General features: G+C 41.3%; 1 protein-coding gene across 11 annotated transcripts in view; it reads right to left on the bottom strand.

The window, feature by feature from the left end:
* The window catches only part of AGAP1 (ArfGAP with GTPase domain, ankyrin repeat and PH domain 1), a 382,734-nt gene that overhangs the window by 219,642 nt on the left and 142,546 nt on the right, over positions 1–20,546 (bottom strand). For all 11 annotated transcript variants that reach the window (XM_056350248.1, XM_056350249.1, XM_056350251.1 and 8 more), the window contains 3 exons: positions 13,949–14,034; positions 9,774–9,915; positions 5,396–5,530 (listed from right to left, as the gene is read on the bottom strand). In XM_056350248.1, the coding sequence (XP_056206223.1) occupies positions 5,396–5,530; positions 9,774–9,915; positions 13,949–14,034 (363 nt within the window). The remainder of the gene's footprint in view (positions 1–5,395; positions 5,531–9,773; positions 9,916–13,948; positions 14,035–20,546) is intronic.

The raw sequence follows: 20,546 nt of genomic DNA, 5'->3' as shown, positions 1-20,546 counted from the left end.
TTAGATTCAAACCCTTCTGTTTCACAGCCAGCACCGCAAGCCACGTCAATGGTAAAATTTTATCCTCTTAAATATTTGAGCGTTTGCTTTGCTCCTCTGCGACGTCAGAGAATTGCATAGCACGCAGTTAAATGGGTCAAAGAAAATGCATTCATAAAGCAGGGGAAGACACGCAATTATGAATACATCATGAACAAAAATAAAAGCAATTCTTATGCATTAATGGTACATCAAGCTAATTCAAGAAGGCTAAAATCATTAAAAAGGCATCCTGGGGCAGTACAGAGTCATTACAATATTGGGCTGACAAAAAATATTAATATAATCATTTCCTACGTCATTGATAAAATCCATTCTGATAAGCCTGATAAGGACAGCCTCCCCCACATTATGAATCGGTAAATCTGAAGTAAAATAGATCTTTACTAGCATCTGATCTTATTTTTAAAACATCATTTCCCTGCCTGACAATTCTCAACTCCAAATATCAAAACCTAAAAAAGAATACATTACCCTCCATCACTGGGCAATGTTAAGTTAATCCCCCGGAACCTGGAATTTTTCTTTTTTATTTCAGACTGAAATTCAGGGTCAGCTCCAACTTCAAAGAGCATCAGCCATTAGGCTCAAGTGGGACAATACTGAAGGTTAAAAACAGCACTCTGAAATGTTCAAAATCCTTCTTTGCTTTAGCACACAAACTTTTATATAAAACAGCTGATGGCTGTATCACAGGACACCTGAATACTTATTGCACTTAGGAAATTACAAGCTCTATCACACTATCAGTTTAATTTGCAAATTATTAACAGTTTAATTTAAATGTAAATTACTAACAGTTTAATTTGTAAATTATTATTAGGGTATCAGAAAATGAGTGATTCATCATACGCACATTCCAAAGGACTAAGAATAACCTCCCTGACAACTACTGTTTACAAATTATCGTTCTCAGCTTCTGAAAGCATTAAAAAAAATTATCTAAAAATACGTAGATGTACATTAACTACACATCAGCCTTGATAAAAACTTTCTGCAGGCAAAAACGAAGCATTTTTGTAAAGCACTGTTTGCAGTAACAAATATAAACCCATGGACTCAATGATCTTAGGGGTCCTTTTCAACCTAAGTGATGATATACTCTGTTACAATCAATAGTGAGCTTATCAACTGTAGTGGAGCACAGTAAACAATGTATTTAGCTAAGGAATAAAGTAGAATTTCAGTAAGAATAATCAAGTTAAATATAAATCAACTGTGGAGAAAATAGGAAATTAATTATAATAGACAAAAATGATAATATATGACCACTAACAAGAATTCAGTGGATGCTTGCAGGGAAAAAAAATAGAAATTTGATTTCTAAACCTGTGTGCAATGTCGGAATAAAAAAAACTTCCTTCAGTGCTATTTCCAGTTTCTTCCTCCGAAAGGTAGGTCTACATCACATCAAGGCAGAAAACAGAAACAAAAGACTAGATTTTAGAAAAACCTTGTACAGAGTACCTTTTGTAACAAAACCTCTAACCGGTAGGTTAAAAGTCAGCTGTAACTTGGACTGGTAACAGAGGTTTGGACCAGTTTTCAGGGTACCAGGAAACAACAAATAGAGGTTTACAGGACAGTTTTCAGATTTACCAACGCAGTGAAAATCTCAAAGTTCCTGAGGAACAGAAGGGGGAGCTGAACAACGGGGTGCATTTGCACCATAGCTTACGTACGTAAATCACAGCTGATGCGAACCACTGCATGGTGTTTGGCCTGATTAAATAGTATCAAATAGGAGTCGTCGCATGCAAAATGACAGCACTAAAGCTAATGTGACTGAACCCAAACCTATTTGCCTATTGCATCTGCTGCAATGTCTGCGTTTAAAAACAAACAAAACCGACAAAACCCACCCATATCTATCAACGTTATTCTAAAAAATAATTTAAAAAAATGCAGAAGTGAAGCGTTCATCAAAATTACATGCCAGCAGAAGCTGTGGGACCTCGGTCAACATACTGAAACACCCCAAACAGACCTACCAAACCAAACACTTGAAGCACGTAAACACCAATTGCTACCTACCCTGGAATGTAATAAATAAGTGGTTAAATCCTATACCTAAACCTCAAAAATGGATACCCATCCAGATGGGAGCTAAGAACCACTTCAAAACCCAGAAAGCAGTCTTAATAGGTATAACAACTCCGTGTCTTGCGTACAGCTACTAACTTGGCAACAACTGTTTTTTCTCAGCTACACACAATAAAAAAACAACTTGTCTTACCCATTTATCTATTGATGAAACACAATAATTGGACTGTACCCCTTTCAGGTTTGCTGAGAAATGCAGTTAACTTATGAAGGCTGCTGGCACTGACTCAGGGTTTCCTCAAAATAGTAAGAAATGCTTAAGAGTGTCCTATGTGAAGACCTTTACTTTGCCTGTCCCTCCTCCAGTCAACCCTTCTTTGCCTTCTTCATTAGCAACATTTACCCTAAGAAATGTGGGGTTTTTTTTCAAGTCCAACTAGGCTTTCTGATGTTGGGTTATGGGCTTCATTTATTCTGGAAAGGATCTGAACACAAAGGGAAGTTATGAACCAATGCTGTGTGTTGCTTGCTAAAAAGGTCCCTCAAAAATTGTACAGCAGAATTCACTAGCATTTTAAAACAAAACAAAAAAAAAAAATTAAACCATGGGTGTGGGGTCCAAATCACACAGCCAGGCAGACATTTGGCTCCCTTGATGAAGGGGGGCCTGACTCCTTTAGGATAAGATGAGGAAGAACCACTCCAGTTTAATACCAGCTTCAGAGAAGATGTGATCTAAGCAGAAGCCGGCAAGGTAACACACTGGCTGCACGGTCAGCCTCACAAAGCACTGAAATGTTCCACAGCTGACGTGCCAGCCAAGTCACAAGCCACCACAGGGAATTTCACTCACCTACATCAGGTGCGATTGTTCACTTTCCACATTTCATGCCTACCAACATACAAAGAAGTTGAAACAAAACTGGTGTGTGTGTGTGTGGGGGGTGTGTGTGGTGTGTAAAACCAGTGTGCATTTCTTGATACTAGCTTTTATTTCCTATTGAATACAATTTCACAGAAGACCTAACCTGTTCTTTGCCACAAAAGTAAAAAAGTAAAGTTACTGTCATTAGTCAAAGGCTTTCACAGCATTAATGGCCATGAAAGCAACGGTGATACAGCACTGGCTGGTGCCAAGCGACAGCCTTCCCCAACATACCACTTATCTCCCAGTAAACCAGCCCACTAGTACCTGCTCCACTGATGTACCACGTCCTTTTTCTAAAGGAAAAATAATTCAGAAGTTTTCTCCAAACTTTCTTCCAACATTGGTTGCCCAGGGAAGCTGTGGCTGCCCCATCCCTGGCAGTGTTCAAGGCCAGGCTGGATGGGGCTTGGAGCAACCTGGGCTGGTGGAAGGTGGTCCTGCCCGTGGCGGTGGGGTGGGACTGGATGGTCTTCAAGGTCTCTTCCAACCCAAACCATTCTGTGATTCTACAATTTTGCATTTCTACCCTTTGCCTTTCAAAGTTCTACATATAGACTATATGAAGCCACTAAAAAAGTGACTTTAAACCTACACTGAACCCAAACACCAGAGTTGCAGAAACGAAGTGCCATTTAATCTCGTGCTCCCTATTAACAACTTGCCCTGTTCACTCACACACCCTCATTTAATAGGGTTAAGAAGTTGCTTTGTTTCCTGCTGAAATAAACAGCAAAAATTATCAGGAATTGGATTTGGTCCCAGACATGTCTGGCAACTCTAGCACATTTATACAGAAGCATTCCTAATCCTATTAGTTAGCAAATATTAAACAGTTGGTTGACTGCCATGTAGGTAAAACAAAACCTTGATATTTCCTAAATACATAATCTTTCTCCATTCTTCCTGCTTCCTACTTAAATTTAGCAGACACACAAATAAGCTTCCTGGAAGCTTACAGATTTATCACACTAGCTTTGCGCTAAGAGGCTTCTCTCTCAAAAGGTCTCCAGGAAAAAAAATAATGTAGACTGCACAAAGATCCATAAACAACATTACTTGGAATATGTAATTAAAAATCTAACTATAGCTAGCACTCAAATGTACTAACAACAAAACTCTAATGGTTCTTTGAAACTCATATTCAATATAAAAAAATCTAGGCAGTGAAAACAGCAATTTCTGCAACTAGTTCAAGAGAAAAGAGCGAGCAAAGCACAAAGATACAACTTCAACTGCTTTTCTCTGAAATCCTGCCAACAGGATGGCAGAACAGTGCAGTGCACGGCAGAATCCTCCATTTAGAAATTTGAATAGTGTTTTTTTTCTTCCCCTCATGTAAAAACTGGAAGGTTTTGCTTTCTTTTTTTACTTTCAGCTGCCTTTGAAGACATCTCCGATAGGTACTGGTGTGACACTATCTCACATAACCACAGATGGCACAGGGCTTTGCAATGAAAAGCTGGCAGCAGAAAACCCTGCAGAACTAAGTAGCTCTGAGAAGCATCTTAACATAATTAAGAAGGTTTTTACATGCAGAACTGCGGTGATGAAGGGTCAGTAGACACCCAGGGTTAAAAGAGAAGACAGCGGAGTCCCGAGACACCCGGCTGAATTTCCACTAGAGGGTGCACAAAGCCCACCTCATACAGCAAAGCCCAAGTTCAGCATCCCTTCTCCAGCAACAGAAGTTCTTCCAAGGGGAAACTGATCCAAACCAGTAACGGATGATCACAAAGAACTGTTTTATTTCGGGTTTGGGGTTTTTTTTTTGCTTTTTTGGGGTTTTTTTTGTTGTTGGTTTGGTTTTTTTTAAAATGGTACACAGTTAACCCAAGAACTTCCTACAAGGCAAACTAGAACATTGCTGTTATTTTAGATCACCATTAAGCAGCCAACTACTTTCTAACCCCCTACCCAAGACTATCCACTTCTAACACTCAATGAATGCCCTGTGTTACTTCTCAAGATTACCCTTATTCCTATAAATTTTCTCAATTTATTGTCACTTTCTCAAGTGTGCAAGACAATTTTCAATTACTTTGCACAAACAGCTTCTCAACGTCTCCATGAGCACTAAACCAGAACAAAGAAAACCTTGCTAAAATAAAGAAAGTACCAAAGAAAACTGGAAAATAAAGACTAAAAATAGTTTAACATTTGTAAGATTAAAGAGAATATAACAGTGTGCATTCTGTGTTCAGCACAAGGAGACCTCTACTTCACTTAAAGTAACAAAACCAATTCCTAAAAACAAAAGCATTTTCATTAACTAAACACTAATGAATACTTGCAAACCAGGCAACTATCTGAGCTATCAGACATCAACGGCTATTTAAAAAACTACTAGAGTTGTGTGATATGCTGGATGAAAAAATTAATCTTTACCGTCTTGGAAGACTCTCTCCACATTGAGCCCGTAAGTAGCACAGGTTTCGTAGTAAGTGCATCTCTTAAGATCATTCGATAACTTCCTTGCTCTGGCATCATCTATGACACGTGGATTACTGGAACTTATAGCATCTACAACCACAAAAAGAAAAAACACACCCACATATGTAAATAAAACCTGAAAACGCAGTCTTATGATTACCAATACCCAAGCAGTGAATTTAAATACAAACCATGAGACTCTTAAAATTTTTAGGAACCAACAGGGGTGCACATTACCAATTTTCTACTTTGTTATGAAAACATCGACACAGTGTTTGATTCTAAAAACGAGGAAAAAAGTAAAATGCTTTCTGATTACCTTACATATGTATTTAGGTCGCTAGTTGCAAAAAAATACACAATCACATGAAAGAACATGAGCTCTGATGTAAAACATACTTAAAGAAACAAGTGGGTGACTGATTATTATAAACACATCACATGATTTTTAGACCTCCTATAAATATCAGCACTGGCTTAGAAGTAACCTTCACCTGTAGAGTGTGAAGCATAAAATACAACATGTTTGTAAGGACATTTTCAGTAGAGAAGCAATGGGGGGGATGGTAGCAGGTATTACTGCAACACTCAGGGAAAGCGTTAGGTTTGCACGTACGCGATGCTTTTCTTTGAAGAAACCTAGCCGACACTAAGACAAACTACGGAAAAAAAACACAACGGCAGATAAGAAATGATAAAGCTATTATTCAGGGCTGCCATTATCACGTCACTAAAAATCTAGAACCCAGTTCTCCCCACCGCTCCTCGTGTAAGTCTGCCCTGGGTGCTTACTTCTGGCCCTTGCCGTTCCCGAGGCTAGCGCTCTCGGTGTTCTGCTCACAGCGAGCAGACAGCGTGCTAGCAAGGTCGGGCTGGAGGCACCAGCACCCTGCTGAATGCCAGCCCCGACCCCGCAGCACACGCTGGGCCTGGGCCAAGGCAGGCCCTCGCCGGTTTAACAAGACTCTGAGGTTTTTCACACGGTTATAGGCCGCGTTGCTGACCTGGCTGCGGAGCCACAGCCAAGGCCGGATCCAGGAAACTTACCGTAAACGACCGAGTCTCAAACCTTCATGTAAAGGCACCCGTGAGACATTGAGTGAACACACTGCAAAGCCAATGAAAGTGGTATTTCTCTAAAAAAATAACGCTACAGCATACCTCTCTGCAAGCGTTACTTTTCATGCATACTTTTTAACTCCAACTGCTGGAGCTTATCCATAGAGCTAGAAAAAAACCTTACAGCAGAAAAAACCACCTCAAAACAACCCTGCTAACAGATGAAGAAGTTTCTTAATTTCTACTCCATCACAGCAAAGCACTCTACAAAGGTTATACTGCTAGACTACTTGTAAAGTGATAATACTGTGAACAAATCTTAAAAAACAACTTCCCCCACCACCCCCACCCCGAGTATTATGGTAATTCTTAACTCTGGCAAAGTAAGCCATAAAGCGAGAGAGCAGTACAACATATTCCATGAACTCTGCAGCTACCACCTTACCACCGTGACAGGCACCAATTTCAGCATTTAGAGCTGCTCTGAAAGTTTTCCTAAAAATCTACTACTTTCCACCGCAGCAAAACTACATCTGTTCTTTGAGGGGGGGGGGGGGGGGGGGAGAGAGAAAAGCGTCACTTTAACCTGAGCATGAAATCAGTGAGTATTGCAGTGCTGTGTCTGAGGCTCGGTTCTGGGTGTGACATGAGCATATCTCAATTGATGTTATCACTACCTTCATGATACCTAATTAATAAACCCAAAGCAGTTAACGGCAATTCTTTGTTAATCAGCAGAGGGCGCTGAAAACATTTAACCGGAGAGGAATTGCCGAGCATCACCACGGCTTCAGAGAGTTTGACAACTGAAGCAAATTCTGCACTGCAGAAGGTCTGGAAGCATCACACAAGCGCCAATATTTTGGGTGAGATTTAATTTCACAGCTCACATCAAGAATACCAGCCAAAACCCACAAGCTGGATATCAAAGTAGCATATTTCAAATATATTTTTAAAAGGTGAATTACTGTATTTCATATCGCAGAACCGTTTGGGTTAGAAGGGACCTTAAAGATCACCTAGTTTCACCTCAAAATTCCCTGGCCATGGGCAGGGCCACCCCCCACCAGCCCAGGTTGCTCCAAGCCCCATCCAGCCTGGCCTTGAACACTGCCAGGGATGGGGCAGCCACAGCTTCCCTGGGCAGCCTGGGCCAGACCCTCACAGCAAAGAATTCCTTCCTAATATCTGTATGTAGACCTACCCTCCCTCAGTTTAAAGCCATTGCCCCTTGCCCTATCCCCACACGTCCTTGTAAAAAGCCCCCTCCAGCTTCCTCGCCGCCCCTTCAGGCCCTGGCAGGCTGCCGTAAGGTCTCCCCGGAGCCGTCTCATCCCCAGGCTGAGCAACCCCAGCTCCCAGCCTGCCCTCACAGGAGAGCGGCTCCAGCCCTCTGATGGTCGCCGTGGCCTCCTCTGGACCCGCTCCAGCAGGTCCATGGACCTTCTTATGCTGGGGGCCCCAGGGCTGAACGCAGCGCTGCTGGGGGGGACTCACCAGGGCGGAGCAGAGGGGCAGAATCCCCTCCCTCCACCTGCCAGCCATGATATATATATACACACATATCTTCAAATATATATATATATATATATGTGTTTGGTATCACTGCATACATAGTCAATGTAGCCAAAAAGCTGTATTTTTCTTCTGATGCTTACTCCCAGAACTAGCAGTATTTCCATCTTTAGCCACATGTTCAAAATATCCTCTTTGCATCAGTGCTGCAACTGAAAACTGACTTTGAAAAAACAAATTCCTTTCTGGTACTAACAGGAATGAGATGGAAAACCATACCCCAAAGCATCCCAAGTGCAGAAAGAAAGACACCTCAGGGAAAAGTTTCCCCTCTGATTTCTCAACACCAGTTTTAAGCTGACAGAACAGCCCTTGAAAGCAGTTCATTTCTGCTTTTTGGCTGTAGCTTTCTGCTATCCTAGGACTTTTTGTGTACCTACTTCCCTTTTTATTTTTTATCATCCGTTTCCACCCTACGGCCCAGTTGCAATTCCTCCTTTCACGCTGCCCACGCTTCCCCTGCTTTCACGTGGCAGCGCTGGTGCCACAGCTCTGCAGGCAGGAGATAGCAAACTGCTCTCTGACCATAAGACTGACAAAAGAATAAGCTGAGAATGAAGCGAAAAGCTTTATCACCACTAAAACCAGTGGCATGCACTAAGAAGCTGCCCAAAATTGAACCTGTAAGAACATCTTAGGGTATCTGTGTGTTCTTCCTCTAACACAGCACAGTAACCTGGCGATATACACAGAAAGAAATGTTTCAGCAGAAAGAACTCACAAAAATGTCTGTACTATGCTTCTCAAACAGCAGCTCTATGAAATGATAAATCTGATGTTCATCCCCTATGCAAGAACTCCTCATTTTTGGTCAGAATTTTCACAGGAGGAATATCTACATGGTTAGGTGCAGAGCAGCCGCAGCTCTTGCGTGTCTACTCCGTGCAGCAAACCAACCACAACATGGGAAACTGGTGAAACGTTACTGTGATGCACTGGCCAAACAAGGCAGGGAATATCCAAAAGACAACTCGGATGCAGAGGAGACTGAAATGTTACCAGTGCCTTTCCCTTGCCACATTGCCCCATAGGACAGCAACAGCTGGCTGCTGCTTCAGAAGGGGTTTTGGAAAAACAGAATTGGGGAAGGTTGTTTCAGGTGGCAAAAAGCTGCATTTCTATTTGATTTAAAGAATGGTCTCACTGAGACACTGCACAGGGGCACGGTTCAGTTCTGCTGCTTAACACACTGTTGGAGGTATCTGATCTCTGATCTGTCTGTCTCTTAGGAATGCCAGGGTATTGATCACTTCTAGACCGTCAAGCTAACGGAAACCAATTTGACTTCAGAACTTCATGACACAACTCATTCACATGCCCAAATTCAACACTGGCAATTCCCTGCTGATCAAGAAAACCAGTGTGACTAGCAAGCACTGAAAATATTTCTGAAAATATTCTTCTAAGTCATAATTTCTCAAGTCCTACACTCCCTCTCCCAAGAGTGCCGCAAGGACATTTGTCTCCCAGCTCAAACCAGTCCTTGCATCACCAGGGCGCTGTAGCAAGCCAGCCAAGGAAGCGCAAATAGCCCAACACCACCCCGCTGACCACCTGCCAGTTTATCCACAACCTCTTTTCATCAGGTGAGCGGCAGTGCTGATGCAAGAGAGAGAAAAGGACAGGAGGTGGCTTTTCCACCTTGAAACAGTCTACATGGTCGTAAGAAAACGCACTCGTAAATCAAGACTGCACTTACCCTGGGTTCCCACTAGTACCATTGGAATTTCACTAGTGTTACGATAGTTAGCCATACGGCTGTAGTAGTGGTAAACAGTCTGGAAGCTAATTTCATCTTCCAAGCTGAAGACAAATATAACGGCATCCACCCACATGGCAAACTGCAGAACAAAAAAGGAAAAGGCCGACTATGAGAAAAGCAGCAAAGAGGGGGGGGAAAAAAGAAAAAGAGAAACATTCTTACCTTACCTGGAGGAAACACACATCAGAGAAACTCAGTGACAATAACGAAGGCTTAAAAGTGGTGTATGTTTCTAACATGATGAATCTCATCACTCTGCAAGGGATGGGGATCTGGGATACACAAAGGTTTTTCCCCACACTCACAACTGCATCTCTTCTTCACTGGTATATATTACAAGCCCGGCTACTATCAGTGCACAATGGTTTTGATTCACAGAAGAAGAAAACATCGCAGCCTCGGATTTTGGAATTTGTGAATTTTAAGTGAGTAACACTTATTTCTAGGCACTTGACTGAGTGCCCCATTTAGTGTTGCTGTTTCCCCACCCTGTGATTTACATGCACACTGATGTGTTTGTTAATGCCAGGACAAGTATTATGGTTGTGGTTTTACAAGCACTGCTAGTAATTCTCACATTTTGATCAACGTCCAACACCATTAATTTCAGATTTCCAGTCCTTCAGTATACGGACACTCTTAATTGAGCAAACAGTACCAAATGTCTCGTTCAGCATTCCGTGTGAAAGCAAACTACTCTCTCTTGCCATCAGTAATCTGCTAAACAAGAGGCATATACACAGGCCAAGGCAAGGTGCTCCTTAAGTGACCATGCAAGTGAAAAAATTTTAGCTCACAAGTGAAATAAGAGTGTTTAAACACATTTAACAAACATATACAGGACATCGAAAAAAGACTGAGTTAAGCTTACCTCACTGCCTTTATTTTTCCCTAAGTGACTCCATTCCTACCCAAATTTAGACCAATGAAAACAAGCTTCAGCCATGGGTAATTCATGCTTTTCATCACATACTACTACAATATGCCAGGTAGATTGGGGACACTGAACACGCAGAGAGCTGGAAGGAGGTTCATTTGGGAAACCTTTTTTATGCCACCAGCCTAGCTTTGTGAGCACTTAATCCAGCCCTACAGTTTTGTTTCTGCTCTCGAGTACTTAAACAGCTTCACTCACTAGTCTGTAGATTCACACAATCTCAGCTTTTTAGCAAGGCATACCAAGCTGGTAAATGCCAGGGGGGGGGGGGGGGAGTCAACAGTGTAGATCTGGAAAGCTCTTTAGAAAGTCAAGTTGCTAAGCTCATTAAATTCTCCTTTTTCAGAATCAGGAGCTAGTAGTACTTCTTGCCTATTTTTCATACAGAAAATCAGCTGATAATTAAAGTTAATGTGCATATTCATGACTGTATGGTACTTGAAACTAAACAGTACCTCATCTCTTCTGGTTACACTGTAAAAATAGCCAAAAATATTTGAGGTTTTCAGGACAGTCAGGAGGACAATCTTCTAGGTGGCAACAACAGGACTGTTTACACATAGCATAGTTACTGCCAGAATAAGGTCAATTACCACACTACTAAGTTTAAACTATTCAAACCAGAAGATCTAACCAAAGGAACTGGAGACAGAATCATTACCATGGACCTGGGTTTGGGTCTTACTATAAAATGGTTCTCACTGACTAGACTCAGCAGCACCATGCCAAGAACTTTTCCTTACAGCTACGACATCCTTCAAGCATCAGTTTGGAATCTAACAGTATCTCTATATTTTCTTAAATGTTTCATCGGTGTGTAGCAGCAGCCTTCTAATGAAAACAATTAACAAATCAGTTTACACTTTGTGGATATCAGCCCTGTGACATTAAAAAAAAAACCATAGGAATTTTGGACAATGCAGACAAGGTCTGGAAACCCAGGATGTCTCATCCACATCACTGGGCAGGGAATGGCTTCAAATAAGGAGGATAGGTCAGCTGCTGATACACAAAGCCATCTTCAGACTTACTGCTGCGATTGAGCGGATCTGTTACTTACATATAAGCCCAAACAAAAACAAATTACATAAAACGTTCTAAATTAAAAAAATTAGCATGTGACAGCTCGTTGCAGCTCCATTGCTATGTTAATCGGCTTTTGCAATAGGAGGCCACTACATTTGCAACAGATCACGGCCAGAGTAAAATCAAACCTGCTGAGCAAGAGAAATGGGCAGTATTCACAAATGGAGGCAGCGTCAGCTAGTGCACCTCACCTCCTCCTCAGTCTAGGAAATGAGCTTTTTTTTTTTTTCTTTCTTAATTTTTTTCAACTATGAACAATCTTACGTTAGACAAAATAAAGAGATAAATCCAGAGTTTTCAGGTTAGTTTTTTTTCCCCTCCCTTCCTACCAAAACAGAGGTGACAGTAACCTGAAGGCTGAGCTGCAGCTTCCACACAGAAGCGCCCATCACCTGGGGGACTCTCCCTGACCCAGTGCACCACCTGCCAGGAAGATCCCAGCTCAGCTTGCTACTTAATGAAGTTGTAATTCTATCCCAATTAGCCACAAAAACATGCTACACTGTTGCAAAAAGCAGAACCTTAAGGCTAAAATAACCAATTCTTTCTGTATTATAAGCAAATAGCGGGAGGTAAACATTTTTATTCCCATAGTATTCCATCTTCATCATACAGTTATAAATATTCACGAACACAGAAGTAAACTTTTTAATCCAGGAATTAATACAGATTAAAATCTTTCATAGACATATGACTTGACATTATACCCCCAAAAATACAAGGAGAATTTACATGTGAAACTCATCTTCTGAAAGGTGAAATAGCATTAACACCTTAAATTTTTCTCTCCTTGTGATTTACTGAAGAACAATCTCAGCCACAACAGCAATTAAAACTCTCAAATCTACCTAACATAGATCAAAAGCAAACCATTGTGTCTGTTTGTTAGTTTGCATTTAGCTCCAACTCTGCAAAACCAATTCTTCAGGCAGAAAAATATTTAGATTGCTGTGTGTACACTTACAACTCCGGCATATATGTTTTTATATGAATGAATGTTCTCTAAGCATCAGGGTCTAGAAACTGTTGTGTACTTCAGCCAAATTATTCACAGCCTCAAACAGAGAACCACTTTTAAGTTCCTGCCTGACACGGCTGCAGATGTGTCAGTGACACTAATTTTTTGTTTTTCTTTTAACTTCCTTCCAGGATGTCTCTCTTGGTCTCCGTTTCCTCCACCTCCTTTCTCTTCTCCTTTGTCTGGGCACCTTCCCCCATGCTCTAGTCCTCCTGCAGCTAATGAGCAATACTGGAGCATTGAAACGCAAGCTGCTGCTGCTGGCACCGCTCCCGTTCAGCTGTTTGGCAATAGCACAGTTCCTGCTGCTAGATTTTTTTTATTTTTTTTTTTTTTGAAACTGATCCACTACCAAACAGCTGAGCAAAGGAAAGCCAGTGGCAGCCAACGCTAGTGCCCAGGTAAGAAGGGGTAGAGGGGGAGACAGGGAAGATGCCTGAAGACAAGGATGTTTCCTGCAGACAGGCTGGCACGGTCCATGGTGATTTTAAGTATCACAGAAGCAAATGCTTCACTCAGAACAGAGTAACAGAGTTAAGCACACAAACCCACAAGTGTCTTCTCAAAGGCAAATCCCAATGAGTCACCTTCTACGAGGCAAGGAGGTAATGCACCGTATAGGGAAACCAAGCCAGAAATCCAAAAACTCAATGGTGCTGAACTGGAACCCCCAAAGCTGAGTCTGAAACAGCACGAGGAGCAAAACGTGGAAGCAATAGGGAATGCAAAGATTTGTACGTGTAAAGTACGTGTGTCACTGCGCGTACCTCTACTTCGTATTTTAACAATTTAAAGATTCTAACTCAGAAAAGAACTCACCACTGTAACATGCAACTCATTAAGCATCCAACGTAAGTTAAGTGTACATCTTTACTACACAGTTTCACACTGTAATTGAAATCCCAGGTATTTTGTCAAAACAGTATTTTTCACCTAAAGCAGATGTATCTATTTTCCCAGCAGAAAAATGAGAAGGCCCCAGGAAAGATCAAAACAAAGCCAGTTCTCTTCAAGGCAGGTTTTTTTAAAAAAGATGGTGGTAGGAGGCTAAGAGCTCTCCCCAGTGCTCACCTGTGCCTCCGGAGGCCCCCCTTCATCTCTGATCAGCAGCAGATAGCTTTGTCCATCAACCACGATTTCCTTCTTGAATCTCCCACCTGTCACACAAAGTAACTCATTAGAGGGCAGGAAAAGTAAAAAATACAAAACAGAAAAAGGCTTCGCTTGTGGAAAAGAGGCGTCCTTAAGATCTTTCGCAAATTAATGAACTACTGTGAATGTAACTTCATACGCATATACATAAAAACTACTTTAAGTCACATCCTTTAAGAATAAGGCTAATATGGGAAAAAAATCAACATTGCATTATAAACACTAACTCCCACATTAGTGGCCTTAGTTTTGATACAAACAGCTCCAAGAGAGTCGCCTTTGTTTTATACAATGGTGAGAAATGTATCTCTGAGAAAGGCAAACATGGGACAGTTGCATACAAACAGTATCGTGTATTACAACTAAAATAAATTTCTGGTGTGACTTCGCATTTCCTCAAGAGAAGCCCAGTTCTTACAGCACACATGTAATGTTATGAAAATGAAACTTCTATATTCACAAACCACAGTTAGGGGAAAATACTAGACACATGTTAGACAAAAAAAACTACAATGGTGGTACCTTCTTAGAGATGTGCTACGCTAACAGAGAACATCGTGCTGCTTACTAGCGGGATGAATTAAAGACCTGCTATGGAGACCCAGACAAAAAGAATGGACTTACAGCCTTCAGCCAAATTCTATTCCTGATCCTATTATTTCAGGAAGATGTAGAGTATTGAGTGCTTGTGAGGACCAAAGAGCTGGCACCGAACTTAAGAAACCAAACCGGGGCGTGCAGCTGCACCGTTACCTTCTCTCCGATGGCCTCACGGGGACCCCAAGCATGACCCCAGGGCAGAACTGGGATTGCTCTCCTTTAGGATTAAGCGTATTTTGGGCATCCTGCTGTGTCTCGTGATGGACTTCAGATAATGACAAATCACATTTAGAGCTTCTGGTGTGACCGAGCCTAAGCCAGGATTAGCAAACTTGGCCTGCCTAAGTAGTTGGGTTGCATTTAGACTCCTCTCCTGGAAGCAAAACCACTCTCATCTCCCCACCTAAGGCACAAAGGCTCCAAGGCCTCCGTCTCTAACCATCGTCCAACCGCCTCGCCTCTGAACTTACCAGACTAAGATAAAACACGTCTATTAACACACCCTAAACTTCTTTCTTCACATCTAATTTTTTAACTGGAATTATTTCCGATTTGAACCCCACTTCCCAATTACACTTATTTCAGAACTTGTCACACCATCAAAGCCAATGCATTTAAACATGCGATAGGCGAGCGAACGACTGACCGTTCTCTAAACAAGCTCTCTAAGCAAGTAAGTCAGCACATACAGGCTAACGCTGATCCTCAAAACATTTGCACAAAAATTGCTAGCCCTAGGGAAACAAACTGGCTTAAACCCACCATCCCCCCAGCCCAACCATTACAGCAGCTTTCAAATCAAGATCACTCAACAATTCAGCTATGCACAATATTTAAGCATGTTTAAACACATTTAATGTTTAATAAAAGACGTAAGAACAGGAGGGTTGGTTTGTGGATTTGTTGTGGTCGTTTCTGTGCTGTTTTTCATTTGAGTTTTTTTGCTTTGGTTTATTTTTTTTAAATAAACCAAACCCATCCTATTATGAATGCTTAACAGTACCAAACATGCAATAATTAAGACTGTCACGTTTCTGGTTGTTTAATTGCAAAGGAGTAAAAAAGCTATGTATAGATTTTAATTATCTTGCTGCTCACAAACTGAATTTCTTTTTTGCCTTCGAAGATCAAGCGGCAGATAAATATTTATCATTAGTGAACTTGAAGAGAACAATCAAAACCAAGCATAAAACTTTTAAAGGAAAATAGTCTCAGCTCTCAGGAACTGAATTTCTATTAACCAGATCATTATTTCTATACACTGTCAATTAACTGTATACTCTTCACAATGAAGTGTTAAATAAGATGAATTAGTTAACATACAGCCCTCCAGAGACACCCTTTAAAGTTGTAAGTAACAATGGAAACACAGTATATATGTGATTGAAGAGTGAAAGCCCTGCGTAATTGCCATTTCCTATTTCCTTTTTTTAAACACTGAAAGTTCACACAGCTAATTATAAAATACCATGAACTGAATACATTTGAGAGCCAACTCATTATTCCCTCTTGTCAATAGGACGCCTTTCAAGTCTCACTGTATCTTCAAACAGTCCTCAGAGGCATGAAGAAGGTACAGACAAGGTGAAATAAAAAGCTGAAGTGCAGAATTGAAAAAGGAAAAAAAAAATACATCCACAGATGTCATATTAAAACGTATATACACAGACCACAAACGAGAGCACTAAAAAATTTATTCTGCAGAGTCACTTCATGGTCACTAATGATTTTATTTGTGGCAGCCGCTTTGGGAAGCGTACTATATGTAATAAATATGGCACAAAGTTATCTATCCAACAGCCCTCTTCCTATAGGAACCTACACTAAGCGACCAGCTTGTATATCTGCTCCTTGCCTTCCCCCCAAAACACTGCATGCAGAGCTCAGTACACCGCTAATGTGTTTTTATTTCTAGTATTAAATTCAAATCTTGATGTGCTGTACCAAGTCTGTCGTACTGGAAGAGCAGTGCCGCAGTCGACAAGCATCCAGTCAATTCAGATCTATTCAAGGGGCTTCCTTACCCTAAAAAGCTGGGCATCCTTGTTATCTAGAATACACACTAGTTCCTGGCACATCCTCATGCATTCATTTATTTTTGTTCAGGTTAAGGCATTTCATGGTGAATTGTTTAAATCTAGTAAATTCCCCAACCAAAACGTTTAAAAGAATGCCCTGCATTTCCAATCTGTACTATGCGTTTCAAATCAAATCTGAAGATATAGAAATGTAACAGCAGACTCACGCTCATCCCCCAAATAAGATTTTATGCAAATCTCAGATCAAAGCAGGATGGATCCCTATTAATTTATGTTTCTACACCATTAAAGAGCCCTTATCATGAGCACATCATAAAATTAAGTACTACATAGCACAGAGATTGAGAAAATATGCCTTAATAGCAAGAATTGACACAAGCAAAAGAATAAACAGTGAAGAATATACAAACTTCTGCCAGCACATGAAACCAGGCTATGCAGTTCCCCTGCGGATGCTGTTCGCCTTAATCTTATGACCACAGATAAGCCGATTCTACCTTTGACTCCATGAGCCCTGACGTGACCCATCTCCAGGTCAGGCAAGTAAAAGCAGTGCAAGGGCAGCGATTTTGGGATGGTTCACCCTGGACTAGATATTTTTTTTTAGTAATACATCTTTGGAAAGCATCACAGGGCCATCAGGAAAGAGGAATTAGTGAGATCAGCCAGCTCGAATACCGCAGTACCACAACCTGTCAAAGAAGTCAAGGAGTCTCCCATGGCTACAAAATACCACTGTATTTTTCAAAGTGTCTGTGTATGATGGAGCCACAAAATACCGTCTAAAGTGATGACGCTGAAAACAAAGAAATGACCTTCTTAATTTATAGGATGAGCTCAAAAACCCACAGCACTAGTCCCAAGGGAGGTAGCTAGCTTTGTTCTAGTCCCGTCAGTATTATGACACATGCAGCTTTTTAATGAGGGAATATCTCACCTCCTCTATGTACCTGCCAAAGGAGGTCATTGAAAGAGAAAGACTGGCAGCCTGGACCACAGCTCTGAAGGACAGAGCGTTTGCTCCTGCTATGTCCAAACAGACATGTCAAAGCACAGAGATGTGCAAGGCGTGCAGTCAACAGCTGAACTACGTTTACTTGCAGCCACAACCCCGTATCTAAAGCTGTACAAAAGACATGCCAGCAAATACCTAACTCTCTGCAGCTAGACAGATGGAGCTGGAAACTGTTTTCATGATATGTCACAGCAATTTTATAAAAACAAATCACTGAAACTGTGTGGAAGCTTTAATTTAGGAGAATTTTAGTATGCCATTTATTTTCTCTAAATCTCTGTATTTATAAATCGCTGCGTTATTCCCAGTTTTCCAGGGCAAAATCATTACCAGTTCACACACGTACAAGACTTTGCACAAGGTGGCAAATACTACTCCTGCATATAAACCACACACAGTACCCACCAGAAGATGCTGAGCAGTGCTTCTGATGCAACCCCTAAAACCATTCAAGTCTCTTACATGCATGAGGCCAAATTCTTACCATAAAACGTTCCACGTAAAAAAAATACAGCTTTGATCCAGTATAAAGCTACATAAATTTTGTGCATCAGTGCTTTACAACCCCAGCTAAAGACCCAGCACAAGTCAGAATACCAGGTTGAGGGAATCAACCAAAGCTGCTTAACCTCATTTCTATGCATGTCACCCTACAAAGGTTAGTGCTTTGACTCCGCAGTAGCACAGAACTGTCCTTCAGTCAAAATTGATACCCGTTTTAAATACCACATACGTTGGTAATCAGAGGTGCTCCGTATTGTGAAAGCTTTGTATTACATTGGGAATTCCATGGATGAAGGTTTTCATTTGACTATGAAAGCCTGGCCGCCTCTTCCTCTAGCTGATGATCGCTGTTTCACTGCCTAATTGCTCACTGAAGCAACCGCTGATTTTCATACTGTACCCCCAGGCTCCACTGCATTCACCAGGCTCTTTATTCAAGCAAATTGCCACAGGGACGAAGGTATTTGGCCACATAAGATAAATCTGGGGGGCTGTCCACATGACAAAGCCACGCAGCAGCTGAGCGTGTACCATAACCACGGGGGCAGGGCAGGCAGGAGCGGGCAGCAGAGGAGAGACAGAAGGTAAGACTGAAGCAGCCACAAAAGCCTGTATTTTATATTCCAAATGACACGTGAATTTTGACAACAGCGGTCAGTTGTCTTACACAGATTCTCTCCTTCTTTTGCCCTTAAGATAGAAATGACAGTGCTGAGAACCTGGCTCCTCTTCAGGGAAACAAGTCGTTTATTCCCCCCTTTCACACATATATATCAGGACCAAATATAGGAAAATTGTTGGTTACGCTCAGAAAAAGAAAACAAACAAAAAAACGCTCACAAGATCTTTTGCAAATAAGCAGAAGCACTAAATAATGACAACTGCCAATAGCCCGGTAAACCAGTGCCAGCATTGCAGCTCATCATTACCCAATTTTTATTTTATATAAACAAACTACTTAAAAAATGTTTTTCCTCAACATTTCCCAGGAAAGCACGTGTATTACACAAGAAGCATTAAAATTAAATTTTTTACCAAATCAAGCTGTGCTCAGTGCTCGATGTCATTTCCTATTAGTATTAGCAGCAGAGCAGCTATCTCAGACTATCATTCAGCCACATGTAAAATTAGCTTTTGGGTATTTCCGTAATGCAAATACTGCGCTAGACAATACTTCAGAAACCTATGCGGTTCAGCGTATAACCACAGAAGTGCCAAGACTGGGGAACCATGGCTCTCGCACGAGACTGTCCCTGCAGCAGACAACTGCACTGCCTTCCCAACAAAGCACCCGGGTAAACCAAACCAACAAAGCGACCTAGACCGAGCTTTTCAAAACCCACCATCTGCTTCTCTCCACTGGTTTATGATGTATTTTGGGAAATACGTGGATAAAATCACGGGTTGTGTTAAGAGTTCTCCTTGACGTACCAAGCCATACCCAATTAAAGCCAGGTACACCCACAGGCACCATGCATGAAAGTAATATTATTACATCGTACAGATAATCTATCATTACACAAAAACGAGCAAGGAAGCATTAATATATGAACTTGTAATTCCATGAAAGGAAGTTTTACTTCTGTAATTTTAGTGGTGGCTGCAATGACATTTAACAACTTAATTCTGAGATACATTCATTAAGAAATTTGCAGTGCTTCCACAGAAGGGCCAGATCTGATGGGTCCACAAAACCTGGTGGTGATTTGAATTAAGATCAACTAAACTTTAAGTTTTTAAGTGTTCACGAAAATAAAGTTTACACTTCAAAATAAAGTCTTAGCTACTCAAGTTGCACAGAACCAGAGACCATATTTAATGTCATTTTATATGATCAGATAGAAAATGGACAGTTGGAGGCTTCATCTTGCGGACAAATAGAGGCAGTTATGTTGGATGACATTTTTGCAGAGGTCTATGGTCTCATTTCCAAGCAGTAGAAAATTTAGGAGATAAGAGTACTGCCGTCCTGAACTGCCTGACTAGGACTGCAAATTAGACAAATAAGAAACAGGGTGACACCCTGCTGCAACCCACTCCTGGCTCAACACCAGCCAGCTAGAATGAAACGTGCTGCAGTTGCTTCCGTTATCTTTAAACAAGTTGCCAGCATGTAAACGAACAAAGAAAATGTGGTGCTTCACAGACCCGTCTGGAAAGAGCATTTATTTGAGCCAACACTGTGTTATCACACACAAATGCAGTTATTAGGCATTTGGGTGCAAGGAGGGAATACTTCCAGAGCAGATTCTCTCTCCATTAGAGGAGCTTGGCAAAAAGAGAAGAAGCCAGAAATACAGCAAACAGGCCGAGATTCCCATCCAATATTATATTTCAGACAGAAGGAGAAATGATCAGT

Source organism: Falco biarmicus, chromosome 8, assembly GCF_023638135.1.
Source record: "Falco biarmicus isolate bFalBia1 chromosome 8, bFalBia1.pri, whole genome shotgun sequence".
Classification (NCBI taxonomy): domain Eukaryota; kingdom Metazoa; phylum Chordata; class Aves; order Falconiformes; family Falconidae; genus Falco; species Falco biarmicus.
The sequence above is the reverse complement of the archived record's forward strand: the minus strand, read 5'-3'. Positions and strand labels throughout refer to the sequence as shown.